We start from the raw sequence: 15,621 nt of genomic DNA on the forward strand, positions 1-15,621 counted from the left end.
GGTGTTGCAAAGTTTTCAACAGTCTTTGGAAGCTAATTTATCACTGACGGCATAGACATTGTAACGGAAGTGCCCATAATACACCATTAAGGTCACCCTTTAAAGATGACTCATCTCTCTAGGTCACTCCCCATGCTCTGCAACCAACTTTCACCAGACCTGCATACCATTTGCAGATGAGTCAACACATGCTTAATCCCACCTTTTTGATTTATCAATAACTCAAACTGGTAAGCGCATTTTCCATTTCAATGAACTAGATGAACTCAAAAATTTTCCTATCTGCTTTCTTAGTCTGGAACTGCCAGATTGTTTAGTAAACCACTATGAATAGCTGCAAACTTCAGAAAAGCAAAAGCACTATTTAGATGGCCAAATTCTTTTTGAGACAAGTTAATTCAACCTTGCTGATAACAAGTCCATACCTGTTTACTGTACACCTATTCTCTTTTTCCCCACTTATTATCAAATCTGCCAAATCAACCCTCCCATTCCTATCCCCTCCAGACCCTTTCCCTTCTGGTTATGTGAGGCAGAAACTTCCTAGGGTGGCATTCCATAGGAATTTTTCTCTTCTCAGGCATATCATAGAGTTGAGCCTAGAGCCCCCAGATCATGCATCCTCTCTTTCAGTATGGTCAGCAGAGTGCATTGCATACAAGAACTGAGTTTTCACAGAAAAGGAAAGATACGGCACATCCAGGACAAGTTACATTACTTATTCCCTCATCAACCATACCGGCCACCTACAGTGGAAATAATGCTCCCCCTCAAAACTTCCTCCAATATTCCCCACTTATCACTCCAATTCACCTAGCTCAGCAGTTCTGATAAACATACCACTTGCCAGCCATTATCACTGCTCAATTAAACAGCCATGTCAACAGGGAGGGATTAATTGCTTTGGGACCTTGAAGACCTGCAAGACTTTTAGCAAGATACAAGAAGAAAGAGATGATAAGCAGAAACAACTTCAGTACTTTACTTATCCATTCCTCAGCAGAGGAAAGGGTAACCAACAAATTATTAGAAATACAGTAATAAAAATAAAGATTCTTTAATATTTTTCTTGAGAATACATGAAAGCCTGTGGTACTCATTACTTCATGATACCATTCAAGCCCTGAGTTTAATAACAAACTCAGATGTAACATTTAAACGAGTAACACCTATGCTTGCATAAGATAAAATACTCAAGATGCAAACCACAGTTTTCCAGAATATTTTTAATTTTCGTTTTGAAGCAGCAGATGCTGGCAGTCACCACCACAGCCACGAACACTGGAGCTAATCATGAGCAAAAAAACATCCAAAATCCTGTGCTCATCCAGTTAATATAATCTATATAACACGCTTTGAAATAGCATGTTGTATGTATAAAGAGCCACGAGTAAGTGGACACAGAGAAGTGGTAACAAAAAGCTTTTCATTGTTACGCAAGCCATTTTTAAAACTCTTAGAATTTGTAATACTCTTAACCTCATCTTGCATGACTGGGCTTGTGATCTAGATTGCTGCATATTCCTCACTCATCCTACAGTCCTAACAGCCAAGGAGGTCTGTCACCTTACATCAACAAGCAAGCAAAATGTCGTGCATTACGGAAAATACATCTCAAAAAGCAAATGTCAAGTATTAACATCCAATTTTGCCAATTTAGCAGTGCAGGAAGAAACTTTTACATTACACTGTTGAGATAAGTAAGTGTGTAGTCCTCTTTACACGACACGGTATTTTTAAAGACCTGCCTAGGTTTCACAGTAATCAATTATCACCAACAACTGCCCCCAGTTGAGGAATATAAAGGCAAATAAATTATACTTGGCCGACATACATTACATCCTCAAGCTAACCTGACCTTTATTGACAGACATGCTTCCAAAAAAAAAAAAGCATACGTGCAAATAGAGTTAAGCCTTATTATTTTCACACCTCAAACTAAAAAGCGCTATGTGCAAACACTGGCAAGTACACAGCCAGCACTGTAAAGTCAGTGGAGGAAAAAAAATATAAATACCCATTTCACGAACATACTGCCCTTACAAGTTACTCCTATGCCTGCCTCCTGAGCCTAAGCAAACGGAAAAAAAATTTACAATAACCTCACTATGCTAAGTGCAAAGGCCCAAAGTGCAAGTCAGTCATGTCACAAGGCAAGACAGGGAGGTAAGGGCGTAAGATCTCGCTGGGTGACAGACCCCAGCTCAACATCGCAGACCCACACCGCCACCCGACGACGGGAGCGCAGCCCTGTCCCAGCTGTACACCACGCACACCAAATAAAAAATAAATAAATAATTTAAAAAAATCGCCAATGCCATTATCCTTGGTAGGAAAACTACGTTGTCAATCGTGTTGCCGGCTGACCAACGCCAGAAAAATCTACAAATATGACATGAGATGTCCGCAGGAGTAATCACTGTTTTCCTATAGCTCAGTCTAAAACGCACAAAAAAAAAAGCAAAACATGAGTCATCATTGGGCTGCTATAAAGGTACTATATAACTTCCCACGTCCAGGAAAGTCACCTAAAGACGATATAAACAACTTTAAACTTACAATGGGATCCCCAAGAAACAAATTATTCGTTAAATCGTATAACACACACACGGTGTCATACAAACCCAGAGAAACAGCACTCTTTACGGCCTACAAAAAATAATGGCAATCCAATGAAACAGTACACCCAAGTACAGAGACCACGGAACGGGAGTCATAGTAAAGAAAAAAAAAATCACCACCTATCTCATTTCAGAATAGGAAACACAACCCCAGTGTGTAAAATAGTTACGTGGTGGTTTTTTTAGTATTATGTACAAAAACGTTTAACCAACGATAAAAGCAAAAACAAACAAACAAAACATTACTGCTTCTTTTAGGACAGAGGAATAGAAACAAGAAAATGTCAACCAACCCCTCCCAAAATTTCCGAATTTCTCCGGGGGGGGGGGTGGGGGGGGGGTAAAAAGGGGTATAAATGCAGTTTTATTTCTGCTCGTATCCGATTAAAAAGTAATCCGGAGCTCTACACCTCCCTACCATGATGAATCATGCTCTGCCTGTAGCAAGCCCCGTGGACCAGCCTCACCTTAAAATTACTGGAGTTGACCCATGCTGTTAATTCGTCGATCACTTTGTCGAGGCGTTGCTGGTCCTGCTCCACATCGGGGGACCTCGCCGGGTCGCTCAGGTATTCCAGCAGCTCCTGGCCGACCTGCATCCTGCGGCCCACGTCCTTCTGCTGAACCTGGTCGCAGAAATAATCCATACCGGCAGGCTCCATTCTCGGCCGCTGCGGAAAAGTTGGTTGGGGGGCGGGGGGGCGTTGGTGGTTTTTGGTTTCGGTTTTTTTTTCGGAGACGAGCCCGAGCGCCTTGAGGGTCGGAAGCCCGGCCAGGGCAGGGCGGGAGGGAAACGCCCGGTGAGGCGGCGGCGGTCCCCGGCAGGGCCGCTGCCCTCACGGAGCCTCTCCTCGCCCTCGCCGCCCCGGCTCCGCGCCCGGACCCTCCATGCGGACACGCACCGCCGGGCCGCCGCCAAGGGCACGGGCGGCTTCCTCCGGCCTCCTCCCCGAGCCCGCCCGCACGGTGAAGCCTCCGGTAGGAAGGGCAGAGGGAGGCGGACGCAGGGCTGGCAGGCTGCGGCGGCCCGGGGGGTCGGCGGGGGACCCGGCCTCCTCGGGCTCGGGGCTTTCCAGGCGCCTCCGCGTCGTCCTAAGGGATCCCGGGAGGGCTCCCTGCCGCCGCCCCTCCTCTTCCCCCGCCAGGGGCAAGGGAACGGAGGGCGAGAGGGAGCGCTAAAGCTCGCCCTGCGGAGGGGCGGAGAGGGCTCGCAGGCACCTCAGCGGAGGGCGGGCGGCCGCGGGCTGAGGGGGTCCCCGCGGGCGCAGCCGCCGCCTCTCGCTTCCTCCTCCTCCCCCCGCCCGCAGGCGCCGAGAAGCGACTCCCTGGGTCGCCTCTCACCGCCGCGGGCACCGGCCCGTCCTCCCGCGGACGCGGCAGCGGCGAGGCCGGGGCGGACCTCTCATGCTCCCGACGCCGCGGCCTCCGGCCCCTCTTGCTCGCCCAGCGGGGCAGCTGCGAAACTTCACCCCGGCGGGTCTCAGCGTCGATCGTGCTTCCCCTTTCTCCCGTCAGTCCCACGGCCGGCCAGACCAGACCGGGCCGGGCCGGGCGAGCCCCCCGCCAAGCCGCTCACGCTCCGCGGCACCGCCTCCGTCCCGTGGAAGTTCCGCGTCCCGCCGCCCCGCCCGGCGCCAGCTAGACTGGGCGTGGCGGGCGACGGCCCGACCCCGCCCCCCAGCCTCCCGCCTCTACCGGCGCCAAGTGCGCGCCCGCGCGGCCCGCCCCGCGCTGCGGCGGGCGCGCTCCCGAGGGTCTTCGCCCTATACTTCCCTCCCCGCGGGTTGCGCCCTGTGGTAGTGGGCGCATGCGCTCTCCGTCCCGCCCGGCGGGTTGCCCGCTGCGCCGCTGCTCGCAGAGGGGAGGGCAGTGAGTGGTCCGTCCCCGCGGTGCCCTGGGGGTTAGGCGGCGGCGGCGGAAGAAGAAGAAACGTTGAGAACCAGGGGAAGCGGTGTGAAGGGTGCGGGGGGACTTGCTCTCTCCCCTCACCCCCGGCTCGGCTGGGCTCGCTCGCGGGAGGGCGGGCTCCTGAGGAGGCCGCCCTGGCAAAGGCGGGGGGGTTGTCTCCTCTCTCTTCCAGCCCGAGGCGGGCGGCGCGGGCCGAAGGGAGGTGGGTGAGGAGCGGGTGCGGAGGGGGCACCCCTGGCTCGCTCCTGCGCCTCGCCGTGCTTTTTCCCCACCTCCCCCAGGCAGGGCGTCGGTGGCTGGGCGCCTGAGGGTGGCTGCTGCCTGCCTCGCCTTAACCGCGGCCAAGGGGAGAGGGAAGGAAGCTGTGTGAGAACGACAGTGCGGGAAGCAGAGCTCTGTGGGACAGTAAAAACGCGGTGCCCCGCTGCGGAGAGGGAGATGAAGCTGCTGCCTTTTCCAGCGCGGTCCCGACTTTGGCAAGCAGTGCTCTGCAGCCTCTTTCACCATACCCTCTGCTCTGCTTCAAGGTGGAGACCCCCGGGGAGCCAGCTCAGTGCACTTGGTGTGCTTACACATGCAGACTACCGGGAATCGACTTTATTTAAAACTGAGACCCTTTAGTGTAAGGACTGTGACTTGAGGTGTTGTTTTGGGATCACTTTAAACTGGTCCAAATGCTCTTGATGTTAGAAAGGGGAAAGGCAGTCCTGTCCTCCCTCCCTCCACCTTGTCCTAGCAGTGTGTTCATGTGGCCTCTCAGGCCTCTGAAAGTATGGCTGTGATTTTCACATGCAAGGAAAGGAAAGGAGAGGTCACTTTCCCCCTCTTTGGGCCCAGTCTTGTCCCCTGTACCAGGTCCTGTGCTCACTGACTACTTAGGGTTCATTTAATGGGTTCCATGACAGAGTTGGTATCAGTGAGCTGGGCTAGCTCACAGATCCTTAAGGACAGAAGCGCAGGACTCAGGAGATGGGCAGTGTAACATTCCCTGTAAATGGGAGTGGACAGTGATGTTGGTGTGCTCTCCCTCTGATACTGGGAGGATTCACGTTAACACTGAACTGCAAGCTGCTGTTGATGCAGGTAGTCCTTTTCTTCCCCTGCCATCATGTATACAATCCTTCCCTTTCTTACACCAGAACTGGTGTTTATTTGACTTCATGTGAACAATTCAGGGAGATAATTTTTTTCTTTCTTTTTCTCTCTTTTTTTTCCCCACAGAATTAGCTTTTTGCTGATTCAGATCCCTAAATGGCCTCACTCTGGGGTTAAGCAAGTGCCAGAGTTGGAGCAGGCAAAGTAGAAGCAGACAGCCAGAAGCTAGATGGGGGAGAAAAGGGCTGGTGGGACCTCTTTCAGTGATAGCCATTGTGTCATGAAAGCCCAACTTAGATTTCAAGATGGCACAGCCTGACTGTCTCGCGTGCCTCATTAGTCCTAACACTGGGGAAGGGTGAGTCTGCAGGAAAGTGAGGTACTCTCTTCATTTGGCTGCAGGGTTTAGACAGGTATAAACTGACTGAAGAACCACGCCTGCAAATTTACAGCAGTGTAAACCAAACTAAATTGGTGCTACAGTGGTCCTACTTGCCTGCTCCTCACAAATCCTGTTTTCAGGAATTCCGCACTTCCTTTCTGTCCCATGCGCTGACGTCTGTGTGACCAAGCAAAGGGCTAGTTCAGGGACTTGATCTGGCAAAAAAAGAGCGCTCTGTCCACAGGCATAGCAGAAGCCAAGACCACAAGCAGTGTTTTCTTGATTTTGGTGTGATGTGACAAATTTGGGACCCCATGCTTGATTGGTCCCTAAGCGTTACAATAACGAAGATGGTCAAAGAGATTATAGATGCCTTTAAAACACGAATGTATGTATTGTACTGTGAGCTTATTATAATTTTACAAAAAGATTATGAACTGCTCATTGTATTTTCACAATGGATTTCCCTGCATGCATATAAAGAACCGTAATCTTGGATAGAGCTGAACAGTTCTTGTCCTGTGTGTGCAATGCCATTTACAAAGATAGATTATGAAAACTTGATATGGAATTACTAATTGCTTTTATTGAAAATGGTGCTCAAGAAACTGCTGGAAATGGAAAAATAAATAGCAGAAAAATAAAACTGCATTATGTTCTTTCAGTGCACTAGAATCTGATTTGCTGGTGGTGTACGTTCAAAAAGTAAATTTCTTGCTGTGAAAGTTTTCAAAGTAACCGTTGATCCAGTAAGATTGGCTAGATAGAATAGCACTGAGTAGATGATACTAGACTCTTGGACTATACAGTTTCACTCTACCAAACTTTCTGAAAATACCCAAGTAATTTAAAATTCACTTTCATTATAGTCCAAGTAATTTCAATCTCTTAAGACAGAAAATCCTGAGCAAAAAGAGGGAGTAAAGCTCGTGGCACTAGCTTTTCTGAATTTTTCTTGATTCAAAGCAAATATACTGATCAGGTCATCTAATGGCTGTGAATAGCATTAAAGCTGAGGAGAAGAGTAAAGTATAGCAAGACACACACTTGAAATGTTGAAACTATTTTGTCAACCCAAAGATGGCATCACAAAGCTATGTTAAAGGCAAAAAGCCACGTTGGGATATATGGCGCTTTTTTTTTTTCCCCCATTTCAAGTAATAAGCGTTTTCTTAGGAAACACAGGAGAAAATAATTGCCTCGCTGTAAAATCAGAAGATTAGACTACTGTATTTCATCCTCTTACTACCTGCCATGACTAGCACCTTTATATTTTATGGACATTGATATAACACTAGAAAATTAGAAGCCTTTTTATCACTGAGGTGTTCTGATAAGATCAAGGTAATTTCCTTCGAAATCCTAGCACTCAGAAGAATTATCTTTTCTGTGGGATCAATAAATGTTGATTTTTTCCTCTGCAAACAAATAGCATTTTGATTTGGCAAATACAGCTTCTGGATATGCATTCCTTTTTTTAGCAAGGTGGAAGTAGCACTCTTAATGTTGAATGCAGTCCCCCAGCTGGGACACGGTGTTGTTGTTAGATGTTCTCACAAAGTCCTAGTGGACTTTATACCTAGGGATGTGGGCTAGGCTCCAAAAAGAAGGCATTTTCATTCAAGCCAATGATCTTTTAAAGCCTCTTATTCTGAGTTAAGGAGATTGCTTCCTTTGGAATGCAATCTTCTTTTTCATATGCAAGCATGTGAGCATAAATCCACTACTCTTGTGTATTTGTACAAGGCATAATATTTTGTAAAGCAATTAAGCCCCGTAATTGAACACAGAATCAAAATTTCCTTCAATCTTCTGAATATGACTTGTTAGCAACCAGAGCGATTACAGCGGGTGCTGAGGTAAATGATGCTAATCCCGTGAGGCATATTTCCAGCCTGAACTGCACACCAGACCTGTTTCTACGCCCCCATCCCATACAAGCATGCTGCACAATTGGCGCATGTAATGTCCTATTCTGAAAAAGGCAAGAATTGTACAGAGAAACAGGCTGGGAAGGGACAATGCTGTGTTCTTCGTTCCTTCGGCTGATAAGAAAGCACGTACTGTGGTTTAGGTTCTGTTTCCACCCTCTTTTTCTTCCTAGTAGTAGATTTAACAGGCTGGGACCTCACGCAAGCCAGTTATCAATCTTCTGTCGCAGGCCTGTCAGTCATTCCAGCAGAAAGCCCGGTCCACAGACTGACTTCCCCTTCTGAAAAATCCTTCCTGTACAGAAGTTATAATCCCATCGCTGAAAGAACCATAAAAATCCCTTAAAAACCCTCTGATTAAAAGGTCTCTCTATCACAAACAGCAAGTGCAGGCTGTAATAATAAAGATGGAGTGAATTTAAGCATGAGTCACTCAAAGTTCCCGTCAATTACTTGATGTAGCCTAAGTTGACTCTTGAAGAAATGTATCAGAAAGTTGTCCTTACATTCCTGACGGATTCCTCAGCAGCTGGGACGGCACTTTGGCATCGTGTTCATTGAAGTTTTCCTTAATACTGTCAGGAGGTAAAATACTCTCATATTGTGCTATTTTAAGCAGAAATGTGGCATTTTTTTGTTATCCATGTTGTATAGGTATTTATTTTACATCTTTTCTTACATTAATTGTAAAAGCATGATGTGTACCTTTTCAAGCTGAATTTACCACTGTTGATAACTTTTAAGAATCATTTGAATTCTTCCCTCTGGGGTTAATAACATCAGCATAATGAAATCATAAACATCTTCTGAATATAAATCAATTATTTGATGAAGGGAAGTTCTTCTAAGGATGTTGCAATGTGTGTACCAAGCTAGCTGAAGTATTGCCCATTTTTCTCACAAAGCCTTAAAGATGAAATTAGATCTAACTGTACTGAAAATGTACTCAGTGAACTCTGCTACATTTTGGCTTGTGCCATGGATATTCCTGAAATTATGTATTTAATAGAGATCGCTTTCATATGCCTGTTTGTAAAGGAGTCAGAAAGTGAAACTAGTGTTTTTCTTGTACATACTGAGTCAATTTGATTACAGAAGTGGGGCATGGGGGGGGGGGGTCAGACTGACGCCCAATTACTGGATTACTCCATGGTGTTGATCTGTTCCTTATAGTCAAATATGTTTTAACCTGTAGCTACTGCAATTAAATAATTCATCCTGATGAATCTTTAATGATTAATTTGCTAATTTTCTTGGTACAGGTGATACAGAGAAGAAAGAACAAATGAAAAACTGTGGGTAATGAAAAACAGTACTTCAAGAAAATAGTATCAGAATTAACATGTAAGTGGCCACTTCTCTTTTATCATGTCAGTCTATCATGTCTTCTATAATTACTCAAAGCAGTACTACATAACTTAGTATCCTTTATGTCATTTTTGTACAGCAGCAGAAATGTTTGTCTCTGGCGGTAGAAGTATTTAACTGTGGTTTGTCAAGAGAATGATTCCATCTGTTTTGTGCAGCAGGTTAGTTTGCTAGACCTTGATCAATTATGCTTTTCTATCTTTAAATTACTGTGGTGGAATATGATATGCCACTGTTCTGTGTAAAACCTTTGTATAATGTTGCTGTATAATGATTTTGTGTCATGCTGGAAAAATTTGGCATGCAATAGCTCAACATAACAGTACATCAATACAAAATTTTCTAAATTGTTAAGCTTGAGAAATTGTTAAACTTCTGGTTAAAATACCTATGAGAACTATTTCAATATAGATGCAATTACCTTTGCATTGTCATGCTACTGTTTGTAAGAGCAGTACAAAAGAACTAGAAAAGGATCCAAAATACTTGATTCATCTGACCTGAAAAGTAAAAACTAGCAAGCACAGAGTGTACTGCACAGCAATATCAAGGGACAAATAGCTGGGTGTATTTTGGCCTTGGACTGGCAAAATCTCTCTTCTTGCAAAACCAGTCACGGCGTTTTTATTATCTGCGGGAAGTTTGCAAGACAGCAAATGCGCTGAAGAATGTGAAGAACCATGCAGAATGGTATACGTCTCATTACATAAAAACAACTTTCCAAACCAGGCAGTGTCAGTTGATATTCATCCTAGTAACACTAGCGCAGCGGCAGACTGTGCCCACATTTACACAAAGCAACCCACTTCTCACTGTGTGGGAGTTAGAAGGGAAAGGGAAAAAACATGTATGATCTGATTTGTTGGTCTCTGGTTTGGCTTGCTTTTTTTTTTGTAACGCAAACCCCGCTATAAATAGGACTAGATTCAGCAGTCATTTATTACTTGAGTAACTCCTACATTACCAGTATTGATCAAGAAAGGTTTTCTCGGGTAAGAAGCAGCTGCGGGGTTCTTCCTCAAAAGGAGAGAAAGTTTTCCTTACATACATACAGTTTAATGCATACATAAAGTTACAGACATGTAGTTTAAAATGCCTTTTTTTCCATAAAGAATTGTTTGCATTTACATTTTGAGATTAAACTGACTGAAATTTTGGCTGTTGCCTAATTTTGACATGCTTTTCCTCTGTAGTTTGAAAAAAAACTTGTCTGGCTGCTTGAGAGCTCCCTCTCGTGGTAAACCTTCCTCGAAGAAAGTATTCCCGTCCAAAGGCATGCGGTTGAACCTTTACTGTATCTATTACTGATAATGCTATGCAGCAAAAGAAAGAAGCCAAGCTAGCAGTTGTTGCAGATCGTATTTTTTTGCTTGTCTGCCCACCCTTCTCACGTGGAAACCTCCTGGTTTGGTATGGATGCAAATATCAGTTGGTATTTTGGGGGGATTTCTGTAAATAAGTATGCATATGAAAAAAATGCAAGTATTCATCTGTGTCCTAGGGAAAAAAAAAAAAAAACAACAAAAAAACCCCAAGTCATGGATGATTTGCTTTTCTACCCTGAAAAGAATAAGTTACTGTCCTTGTCTAGAATAGTTTAGAATCTCTTGTGTCTGGGTTGGTGCTGCTAAAGGTGCAGTTTAAAGCAGACTGTAGTTACTACAGCCACCAGAAGCTCTGACCAAATACCCGCTGTTACAGGTCTATGCTGTACAACGGCGTGGTTTTACTTAATTGCTTTGCAGTTCAGAGTTGTCCCCTGCTCTGTGCAGGAGGAGTACCAAGGGTTTGGAAAAAGAGGTTCAGACATCCCTCCCCCCCCCCCCCCCCCCGCCCCCGCCAAGTCTTGACATCCTGTGCCTCACCTGGGAAAAGATGTGCATCTGCAGCGTCAGGGACTCAAGCAGCAGCAGCCACAAATCCCACAAACCTCTTGTGCAACATGGTGGAGTCATTGCAACTGGCTATTTGTGTCTCCAGTGAGAGAGGCTGAGCCACGCTTTTTGGTACCTCCGCACCAGCCAAGAGAAGGGAGTGTGAAGGTTGCTTTTGAGAATACAGAGGGTGCACCAATTCTCCCTGTTTTCCTGTGGTTAAAGTGATGGCCTGTCCAGACCTTCCAAGCAAGAGTGAATTATACCATTTTAGAATGAACACTGAAATGACATCATCAGCATAAATATAGCTCCAAAAATAAGAACCAAGTAAAATAGTGGGAAAAGTAAGGTGGATTATGGTGGAAGACAGTAAGGTTGGTTTTGCGTATCACGTGCGTTCTAAAGTGGACTGTTTAAATTAAATGTAGTTGAATTCCTAGTGTTTTAATGATCAACAGATAGCTCATTCTGTCAAGAAAATAAAGCATTTAGTCACATATCGTTATCTAACTGGGAAACAAATAACAAAACCACATGAATCCAAGCAACTCAAATTCAGGCAATTTTTGAAAACTAAGGTTGGATTCAGATCCTATGGCTCTGACCAGTATCAGGGATTGGGCTCGCTCTTTTGCTTTTTTTATTTGCAAGAAGAGGTTGAGGTAGTGATGTGATGTGTACTGATGCGATCTTTCAAAGAAAGTAGGTGGAAACAATTATTACTTGAAGTAATAAAAATGAGTAGAATTTTCTTAACATGTCAGAACTTAATGATAAATTGTTATACAAACATATATGCACAAATTTAATTTAAAAAACCAACCTGTTTCAAAGAATTATTCAGAACAACTTCTAACTTTTCTTTGGTATTTATTGAACCCATGTAGATCTTCGGTTTACTTCCCAACAAATTCTATAGCCACTAATTTATTTGATGTTTGCAGATGCCTTTTGACACATATACATAAGGAGTTTGATATTCATTTACCCTAATCCATGAAGTTGGAGTTAGGACTTTCATAAAACAATGTTTAGGTGCCAATTTAGCAGTATTTTAATAAAAAATTTGAGTACTTCACCATTTCTACATTTTAGAATGGAAACGGTTAGAGAAGTAAACGTACAGATTTGGTACACAGGCACTCTGAACAGACAAAATTTCTTAGAGTTAAATTATGAATAGGGCTTTTGTTCCCCTTTTGGAGCCTCTATCTTTCCACTGAGAGAACTCACGTACCCACATTGCAGCTCTGGCGGACTATTTCACTATAGACAAATCAAGAAAAATATGTCGTAATGTAGGCAACAATATATCTTTTTTTTCCATAAAATCCCGAATAATATCACGCAGATCTGTGGCAGCAGAAGTGGACTCTCTTTAATCTGCTTTTAACTGAGTAACCATAGTGTCTGTGACACCTCAATTATGAATTCCCTTTTTTTTTTAATATTGTATGACTCACAGCAGAAACATTCTTGCATTCATTGCCAGCGTTTAAAGACAATAACCAGCCTATTCAGAAGTAAATTCCTACTGAAATAAAAATTTCTACATAAGGGTGTTTCTGCATACAAACCTATCCTGTGCTATGGCTTTTCCAGGACTTAAGCCCAGCACGAGCATGTCAGGGCTCAAAGTGACGAGAGATGCGAAGCCCTACCCGCAGCACAGTACCCGGCTGTCTTCACAGTGGATGCCTGAACCTTCCCCGGCATTCACTCTTACGGGTGTCACAACAGACACTCATAGGAAATTGAGAATGTATAACAGTGAGAGTGATTGGCCAAATATCATCTACCACCAGAGTTTAAGTTCATTCAGTTTAGATACCTGCTTATGTTAAACGTGTTGGCTGATTTTAAACAATGCTGATCTATGGCCTGATCCTTTTGCAAGGAAAAGGCTGTACAGCCTCAGCTAAAACAGTATCAGTTCAGTGACCAGTAGCTTGTTTTGTTTAATAAAACAGCATTCTTTGTTCTTAGGTCCCAACAACGTAACTTGTATTCAAGGATCCTGGCACCAAGCAGATGTTCTTCTAGATTAGCATTGGATCCTGTGAACCATACACGGGGATCACTGCAGCCAGAGCAGGCTGCTGCATAAGGGGAGGCAAGCAGCTCCTGAGTGGAGTAAATGCAGCTCCCAAGCAAAAGGGGGAAGCCTCCAGCAGGGCTTTTCACAGCTCTTTCTCACCCACCAGCCTTTCACAGCCATCTGATCCGAGGTTACACAGCTACACCACATCAGTGCTGGCCTCCAGCACAGGCAGTCAGACCTCTGCTGGGGGACTGCACCCAGGGTCCTCATACTGTGGATTTAAGGATATATTTGTGGTCTCTGATTTGTTGGTTGTGATTAAAATAAGCTCATTTCTTACCGCTATGTATACTCTCTCATTTTCTAAAGTGTAAAAATACATGCTGCTTTCTGTGTATGAGAGTGGCAGTGTTCCTTTGGCTCTAATGCTTTAAATGTCTGGTACTGAGTATAGGAGAACTTGTATCCCACTTCTGTCACAAAGCTATGTGGTAAAGGAGGAGTAAGAGCAGTAGAACCAGTCCATCCGAACTACAGATTTAAATTTGAGATGGACCTGAAAGACAACATCTAAAATTTCAACATAGAGTTTGATTTTCCACCCACAGTTCACTTTTATTCATCTCTCTGGTTTTGCTGTGGACCATTAGGAGTCTAAGGACTAGTTTCAAAACTTGAGCTGTAGACTTGGGTTGAGATTCAGAAATCCAGAAAATCCTGTTACAATGAGGCTTAGTGTCAGTCCTTACCTAAATACAACTTCCCTTGAGTGGAGTGAGTGTTGCTTAAGTATGAACTTCTGAAGTATGCCCAAAAATAGGAATGAAGCACATCTTGGCAATGGTTACAATTCCTCATATTTATGAAAGCAATCCTGGCGCATGATGACATTTTCAAAACTAGCATCCAGTTATATGTATTTCTGGAAAAAAACCTGAGACTACTTCAACAGAGGATAAGAATATATTATTCTCCCAGTCTCATTTTTCTGAAGTATGTGTGATGAAAGGAAAGTGCTTCCCAATCATCCCTTTTATTTCTTCAAGCAAACACTTCAACCAATCAGATTTTGCTAACTCTTTAGAGAAGTTGCCATGTTCCTGGCATTTTCTATTACTACTTTCTTTTCCCTGGGATCCTGGAGGTTTCACGAAGACTCTGCTCTCTGGATTTCACAGATTAGACCGGCAACATTTTCCTTCTTCGGTGCAATATAATCGATATCTTGATGCTGCTTCAAGAAATGCTAACTTGAGCCTAGAGAATGAAGCAGATATGCTGGCTATGTCTACGTTGCATTTGATGTTACTCTATCCATGTTCATGCTGCAGACTGCAGGGTGCTTCCAGGCTATTACAGGGATGTCCATGCATAGGGAGGCACTGTAGTTATGTCAGAAAAAGAAATCAGACCTTTTGGCTTTGAAAACATTTTCAGGTGCATATTTGTGCAACCTTATGTGTTTCAAGATGTGGGTTTGTGCCTCCAAGGCACTATTTCAGGAAGCATGGTATCTGTATAGTTATGTGACCATATTCCTGGCTGGGCCAGGAATTTTGTTCAAGGAGTGTTATTCAATACAAAATACTTTTACTGTTCTTACTAGCATAAGTTGTAGCCAGAGCCTGTCAGGGTCAGCTCCAGAGAGTCTTGCTAGGTGGTGCTTGGCGTCCCAGGGTTTGGTGTTCAGCTGGCATTGCAGGAGGAAGGCCTGCAGCTGCAGGTGAAAGCCAGAGTGAAAACATAGGTATAGCTGCTGTGGCTGTGCTTGTCTACTACCAACACTGCTTTTTGCTTGTCACTGTAGGTGCAAGACAGACTCTGGCTCCAACAGCCACCAAGCGCTTAGCCCTTCTGGAGCTGGAGTGTGGTGATGTGATATCCTCCCTTGTGCCTTGTCGGTGTGACAGTGTGTCTAGTCAGCCTAGCAAACAAGACAGCTCAATCTCCCACCTGTGCTGCAGAGTCTCTGAAGAAGCACCTCACAGGTGAAGGTAAGCACTGGTGGTGCAGGCTGTGGCATGGCCCTGTAGTTGTCCCAGCAGCAGTGCTCGCAAGCAGATCAGCCGAGACCTCCTCATTGCACGTACTGCTGGACACGTGAGGAGGATCCTCTGCTAGCTTAACTAGGTTACTCTCTCAGTGCCTCGGAGCATGCATAAATAATTGACAGTGGACAGTCAGGGTTTCTGGCCTCAGGCAGTGTACAGTCTAATAAGGTGATACAGCTGAGATCACAGAACCTGTATCACAAAACACAGTTTCAGGTATACTCTGTACCTTCCATGCCAAGACATGATCATTATATGAAAATCCATGGACGCAATTATCACAAAGAGTTTTCCTGAGCTGTGACTGCATCCAGTAGTCCATGTAAACAAATATTTAATAAAAAAAT

General features: G+C 44.5%; 1 protein-coding gene and 1 long non-coding RNA gene across 23 annotated transcripts in view; one reads left to right on the plus strand and one right to left on the minus strand.

Annotated features, from left to right (window-relative positions):
• Positions 1-3,474, minus strand: part of CLASP2 (cytoplasmic linker associated protein 2) — a 152,798-nt gene extending 149,324 nt beyond the window's left edge. For 20 of the 21 annotated variants that reach the window (XM_075056125.1, XM_075056089.1, XM_075056061.1 and 17 more), the window contains exon 1: positions 3,089-3,474. In XM_075056125.1, coding sequence (XP_074912226.1) covers positions 3,089-3,283 — 195 coding nt within the window. In that variant the 5' untranslated portion in view covers positions 3,284-3,474. The remainder of the gene's footprint in view (positions 1-3,088) is intronic. The other variant, XM_075056143.1, reaches the window with a different exon arrangement.
• A 3-nt stretch (positions 3,475-3,477) lies between these two features.
• On the plus strand, positions 3,478-15,412 carry LOC142044135 (uncharacterized). 2 transcript variants are annotated; one of them, XR_012654231.1, is made up of 5 exons: positions 3,478-3,599; positions 9,200-9,281; positions 9,385-9,466; positions 10,499-10,715; positions 13,169-13,817. It is a non-coding gene; the product is annotated as an uncharacterized LOC142044135 (long non-coding RNA). The 2 variants fall into 2 exon arrangements; XR_012654230.1 differs by lacking the exons at positions 10,499-10,715; positions 13,169-13,817 and adding an exon at positions 15,031-15,412.
• Positions 15,413-15,621: the final 209 nt, after the last annotated feature.

The sequence above is a fragment of the Buteo buteo genome, chromosome 2 (assembly GCF_964188355.1).
Source record: "Buteo buteo chromosome 2, bButBut1.hap1.1, whole genome shotgun sequence".
In the NCBI taxonomy this organism is placed as follows: domain Eukaryota; kingdom Metazoa; phylum Chordata; class Aves; order Accipitriformes; family Accipitridae; genus Buteo; species Buteo buteo.